Here is a 6,235-nt window from a genome sequence, read left to right as displayed (position 1 = left end):
CGAGCTGCGGGGATAGTGTCGGCCTCGGTTTTCCTAGGGCCGAGCTGCTGGTAAAGCCGGGGATATGTCCGAGTTGGACCCGCAGCAGAGGGAAGATCATCCTAGATAGCTGTTAGAGCTAATTCGATGGTGTAGACCAGGCTGTGTAAGCTAGGCGAGAGAAGGGTATCCCAAAATGCTCGTGTGTCTCACTACTGCTAGTAGACTTTTAGTGGGTGAGTTAAACGTATGAGTTCAAGTCTCGAGGAGGTCAAGTTTCCCATGTTGCTCCATCTGGGGAATTATTACCCTCACACCATGACTTCCTGCATTTCCTGAACAAACAACATCAATACTCAGTGCCCAGAGAACATCCCATGTACTCCAGCATGCGGTGAAAAGCAATAACTCACTAGACCACCGAATCCACCTGCGCACCACCGCAAAACCCCCAGCTTCATCGTTTCCACCTCTGCCACCCCCACAGCACTAGGCTATAATATCTGTCACAAACAACTCCAGAAATCAACCCCAAGCCCCTTACAAGTACCATTGCCAGTAGTCCCCAGAAACGGGATACACGCGCATCCATCCACATGACTGTCGCCAACCTCCCCAACACGCTGACATGACGCCCTACCGCACTCCTTCATCACCACCCCAAGACCCCCAAACAATCAATGACATCCCAATGACACAAACCTCCTCCCTTGGCAAGAAACAAAAAACAGATCCCCCGTACTGGAGTTCGAACCCAGGTCTGAAGCAGGAAACCGTTAGGTGACCCACAACCGTCGTCTCCATCTAGACCATACGGGGTGTTTGTTGAGAGGGACAGCACTTGCCGGGCCTATATGCTTGGTTTGGGTTTGGTTTCTGCCATAGTTTTGCGGTACTACATGGCGTTTTGGAGATTTGGAGGATCTTAAGCAGCTGTTCATGATGCTAAGGAGGTTTAGAGGAGTGGATTTGGATTTCTGGGGTTGTTGGAATGCTGGTTGGCGGGGGTGGGTTGGCTACCTTGATGTCCGGGGGAGAGGATGTCGGGAGGGGATGGCTTTCGGATCGTCTAGTACATGAAGTGTATAAGTGATATTGGCTTTTAGGAGTATGTGCAGGAGGGGGTATAGTGGCTTCCTTGTTTCAAAATCGGCTGTCGCGCCTCCCTTTCCTGTAAAGCCTCGCGCACTTGATTGTACGGTTGGCAGGCTGGTCAGCTGACCAGGGGTTTGTAGAACGCAGGCACGATGTTGACAGTTTGAGCGCATTGAGATCTGCATTCTTCGTCCTAAATACCATGTACTTGATGTAAAGAATATGGAAAGACTTGGGTCATGCACTGTTCGCGATCCTTCCTCTCTGTCGCTGCTTGCAAGAGGTGTTCGGCTCGAGTAAGTCAAAGGGGGGAGGGGCTCCTGCTGAGTCGTTGAACTTATCCGCGGCGGCGGTCAAGTCCTGCGATCCGCGAGCGAGGTGGACTACATGCAAAGCCCGACCAGAGTCGATTGCGTTATTCTGGCCTCGGCTATCCAACTAAGACACGCCACGCACCATTATCCTGTCGGCGTATGCAACGTTGAGAGAAGCCTAGAGTGTCGAAGTGTAGCCACCAGAGACACCCGTGTTGCTTGGCTCGGTCACCGGTGCTCAGTTCCCTAGCAATTCTCTCCATCGAGCCCACAACTCACACTCGACTTCGGTGTGAAGGAACGGTATGGTTTCCTTCAGGCGTGATGACAGTGGATGGTATTCAGGAATCAGCTAGGGCGCCCCAGAACGCGAGATTGATTGAAGGAACCAAGGTCACTTAAATCATGAAATCCACGATCTTCCAGCTCAGCACGGCTTGCACAGTTCAAATAATCATTCGAAAGATAAACAGACAGACAGACAGCCAGCTCCAAAGAAACCAGAAAGAAAACCAAAAGATAAAGTATTCTTAAGCAAAGACAGTGTTTTATATTCAACTAAGACACGCCCAGAGCAGGACGCTCGCAACCCCAAAAATACGAGGACGGAACCTCCGTCAACAGCAGCAACCCTTCCTTGGTTCTGGTATTTCGCCACCAAGACCTCCATTTCGTCTCCGGTCGATCCGGCATCTCTCTAAGGCGGAGAATCACCGACGATCGATGCTCGGGGGTTCATCACTTGCTTGGAGGACGCGATCGAAGTCCTGCCCAAGGTCCACGCCACTCGCACCAGGAAAGTCTTCGAAGACGAGGACGAGGTCGTGACCCCAATGGGGTCGCTGGATGATCGACATCGCAGCCACGAGAATCGAGTGGTCACTCCGGGAAGAAAGGGTGTGCCTTCGAGATGCCAGACACAAGACGGCTTCAACTCCCCTTATTACCCCTGCGCGCGCCCTCAAGTTCAGGGTCGCCCTCTCCAGCGTCACTGTGGTGGTTCCGGATCGGGACCTCCACGCCGGCGGACCATGGCCTCGCCTCCGGAACAGACGTACTGTCAACGGGGACTGCGTGATGCTGTCGTGCAGCGTCATTGCTTGGGGCAGCCGGCGCCGCAGTAGAACAGGGCGAAGCTCACAGCATTCACCGGCGCACCATTCAGGCAGTTGATGACCGGCCAGATCGCAAGACTGATTGATCGTACGGGTGAGTGCTGTCTCTTTGTTGTTGTAGGTTCCCGCATCAGGGTCCGCTCCTTGAGCGAGCAAGCAAGGCACAAGGTTACAATTGCATGAAGCGATAGCCTGCAACAAGGGCGTCTCGGCCCCTGTATCCACATCGGCTCCATGCGCCAGGCGCGCTTCGACTGCCTCATCTCCATACCTCATCGCGGTATACGAGAGCGCCGTCTCACCCTACGGATCCGTCACATTAACATTCGCGCCGTGTCCAAGCATAAATCTGACCCTTTCCTCGCTGCCACAGTAGGCAGGTAGTGCAGAGCTGTTCGCCCCCATCGCGAGATCACCGTATCGATGTGCCGGCCGGGCGGCGGCAGATCACGGGCGATCTCAAGGTGACAATTGCCGGCGCGTGGTTGCATTGGAGGCCTGACCGACACTGGTGGGCTCGTCAGTCGTGAGCGTGCCTGTAGCGATCGTGTCGGATTCGAATCTGCCGACGTTGTTGCTGTCGTGTTCTACATGAAACTAGACTTAATCACTGCACCATCGTATTGTTCCATTTGGGGATCTCGGAGTTCTTCGTACTGAATTGAAATCTGGGGGTCCCTCTTGTCTTCGGTATCGTCGGCTCTGTCTCCACCTGTAGAACCTCTTCCGTGCTTGTCAGCTTCAGCACCTTCTGGCTTTCCAAATGTAGATCCTTCTGAATCGCTGCTATTGGATGAGGACTCCCTTGGCGATGAGTCACTCGTCTCCCTAAGTATTTGAGGAAACACTTTAAAAATATTACACAAGAAATCCGGCTCAGACACTCCACCAGAGCTAGTAACCCTCGCCATCGTGAGCAGGGTTCCAGGTATATGATACGGGGATCCGCTGCCGGGCGAAGGTTTAGCTTCAGATTCCTTATCAATAGACTCGCGCGCCAGTGCGCCGCGACCACAGCCAGGCATGTCTGATTGATATCTGTGACCGCAGCAGTGAGCATCTCAGTGACGGGCATAAAGCCCCTCAAATCTGACTGCCACTTCCGTTGACGGCGCGTACTCCGGGTCACGCAGGTAGCCTTTCCAAGACATCTGAGCAAGCAACAGATTGCAATGTGGCAATACGCGTGTCTCATCGATAGTCGCTGGTTGTATAGAGCATTGTCTAGCTCGAGTACTTTACGGCCCAAGGACCCACAAGTCGGGTCTCTTTGCCTGCGACTGCATCTTTGGTGGTCAGGGAGCTGAGTTTATTGGCTCGAAGTGGCAAGCTCCGGTTCTTTGGATTCTGGAATATCTTTGGCTCCCAAAGCACTTGTCGCGCTGGAGCAGCCATTCGCTCATAGGCAGGATTGGACAGCCGTGCTTGAGAATTTGCTCACGGATTTGAAATGCAGAACCCAAGCCAGCTCCTAAACAACGGCGCCGGCCCTGATATCGATGGCTGTGACATGGTCACAGTAGAGGTGTTCCAAGCCACCGCACGCATAACCAGGATCAGCAGAGCTCTGGTTCACACAGCCTTTTCGCTGGCTCTCGGCATGTGGTCGGAAGAGCTATTTGTTGCTGAGAAGCAAAGTGTAGGGGCAATGTTGGGAGCTGTGGTTGTTGTGGTGCTCGCGGCACTCACAGCGCTCTGTGGTTCTTCTTCCGGCTGGTGGTGGTTCCCCTGGGGAGCATCACTGTCTGTCTTGGTGAATGCCAGTGGCGTCTCGTTAGGACAATATACCGGCCACGCTATACCGCAAGCTGAACAGGAGTGGCCTAGAGCCCCGGGCACAGGACTTGAAATAGACCCTGTTGAACTCTGTCCACCGGTACCACGGGCGGGGGTGGATGGCTCTATCTTTAGTTCTCGTGATCTGGCCGGTTGCGACAGTATATGACAGGGAAAGAAGTATGCCGCGCAAGTTTCAGCAGCTATTCCTTCGACTAGAAATGGCCTTTATGAAGCAATGGATGCAAGACCAGTCGTGACCACGCGTTCTAATGGTTTCCATCGTCTGGGTAGCGTATGCCAAGCCTCAGGATCTGTAGATGATAATTGGCCGTCGGGTGGATTGTGATAGCTAAGGGATGTGTGGAAGGCAGGCTACCGAGGTTGACCGAGGGCAGGAAGACGTTAAGCGCGGTCGGAAAATCCTGCTGCTTCACCTTTTCAAGGTTCTCCGCCTTGGACTCCAGCCCTCAGACTTTGGTCCTAGTCCCGATCTTTAAGAACCCGTGATAGTGTTTTGTGAAAGGAGGTTTCCGGCAAAGGCCTGCTGTCTTTCTGCTTGACAAGAGCCGCATTCTGAAGCGAAATCCGAGTCTGCACCCCTGTGGTCTCATGGCAGGATAGTGAGACGTCAACGGGAGATCGTTCCTGATACGTCCCTTGTTCGAAGACGACATATGCCCCTTCGCCTGCTGCTGCTGCTGATGATGATGATGCTTGTTCTGGGCCACGCCTCCTTCGGTCTCCCGGTTCCAGATGCTGCAGCCCTCGCCGCGCGCATGCCAGGGGGCTCTGCGCTTTGCACAGTCGAATGAACTAACTGGGCTTCCTGCCCCCCCCCCCCCTGGCTCCCTACCAATATTGTACAGGTACCATGAGCCCTCCTGTACTTTGCGAGAACACCCGGGGACTGGCCTTCAGTGAGATCAATCACCACGGAGCCATTCTAGAAACGCTTGGATCTCGCCGTGAATGGTTTGGGTCGACGATTGGGTCCGCCGGGAGCGCAGAAGGGCGCTGAAGTTGATGTTGCTGGATACCTCGGCCCTGCAGCCGCCGGTGCCATTGGAGAACCAGTTTCGAAAGAAAAGAAAAGAAAAGAAAAAGCCTGATGCCCTGCAGAAAATGATCTGCGATGTATTCTGTCGAGTGTGTTGTGTGTAGAGCCATCCACCGAACGCGCAGGTGCATCCCAAGGTATTGGAATCAGCCGATTCACCTAGCGCAGACGATGCGCGGCGTAGGATAACCTCCACCAGGGGGCGATCGCGATCATCCAATAAGCCATCCTGCTTCAGGGGAGAGATGTAGCCATCGCATCCCAGTGCAGGCCAGCCGCAAGTCAACTCACATCATGTGTAGTCTTTGACCAAGATCTGTACCCAGTGTGATAAAGTCCACGGTAAGCTCCACCAGCTGTGACATTGGCTTCCGCTGCCGGTATAGCTGGACTTGGTCAGCAGACTGTCTTTTCCAGTGACTACCTCGACCCGGCCACCCGGTTGGGGACCGGCGTCTCTGTGTGGCATTGAATGTGAAGAAATCCATTGCGACATTCGTAGGTAGTTTCTGGGAGTCGTCGCTGACCATGGTGAGTAACTCCTTAAGAAGTGAGGCTATAACTAACCGACTCTGCCAGTCAGATAGCGCCCGATATAATACCAGACAGCCAGGGTTTCTTGTCCTGCTCAGGGTCCTTGTCCGAAGCCATTACGAACGTCGTCGAGGTGGTTGAAGTATGGGCTACGATGTCCGTAGACGACCGACGGTTTCTGGATAATGTTCCCCGAATCAGGGTTTCCCAGAGCTTTCGTGTAGGATCGCTGTCTTTCCATACTGTTGCTATCGTCTCTCAACTATATGTCTGGAAAAGTCACATCCTGCGTTCGCGTCGACTAGCGCGAGTAATTTAACGAGCATCAAAGCTCATATAAGTTGTTGTGGTGGTCGAGTCTC

The 6,235-nt window shown here is 53.6% G+C and overlaps 1 protein-coding gene across 1 annotated transcript; it reads right to left on the bottom strand.

Annotated features, from left to right (window-relative positions):
- Positions 1-2,098: 2,098 nt before the first annotated feature.
- ASPACDRAFT_40824 (uncharacterized protein) lies at positions 2,099-2,994 on the bottom strand (the record flags this gene model as incomplete). The annotated part of the gene is made up of 2 exons (XM_020200825.1): positions 2,099-2,806; positions 2,875-2,994. The coding sequence occupies 2 exons, from the start codon at positions 2,992-2,994 to the stop codon at positions 2,099-2,101; spliced, it is 828 nt and encodes a 275-aa protein (XP_020058344.1).
- Between the last annotated feature and the right edge of the window lie 3,241 nt (positions 2,995-6,235).

The sequence above is a fragment of the Aspergillus aculeatus genome, assembly GCF_001890905.1.
Source record: "Aspergillus aculeatus ATCC 16872 unplaced genomic scaffold ASPACscaffold_4, whole genome shotgun sequence".
Lineage (NCBI taxonomy): Eukaryota > Fungi > Ascomycota > Eurotiomycetes > Eurotiales > Aspergillaceae > Aspergillus > Aspergillus aculeatus.
This window is presented reverse-complemented; position numbering and strand designations above follow the sequence as displayed.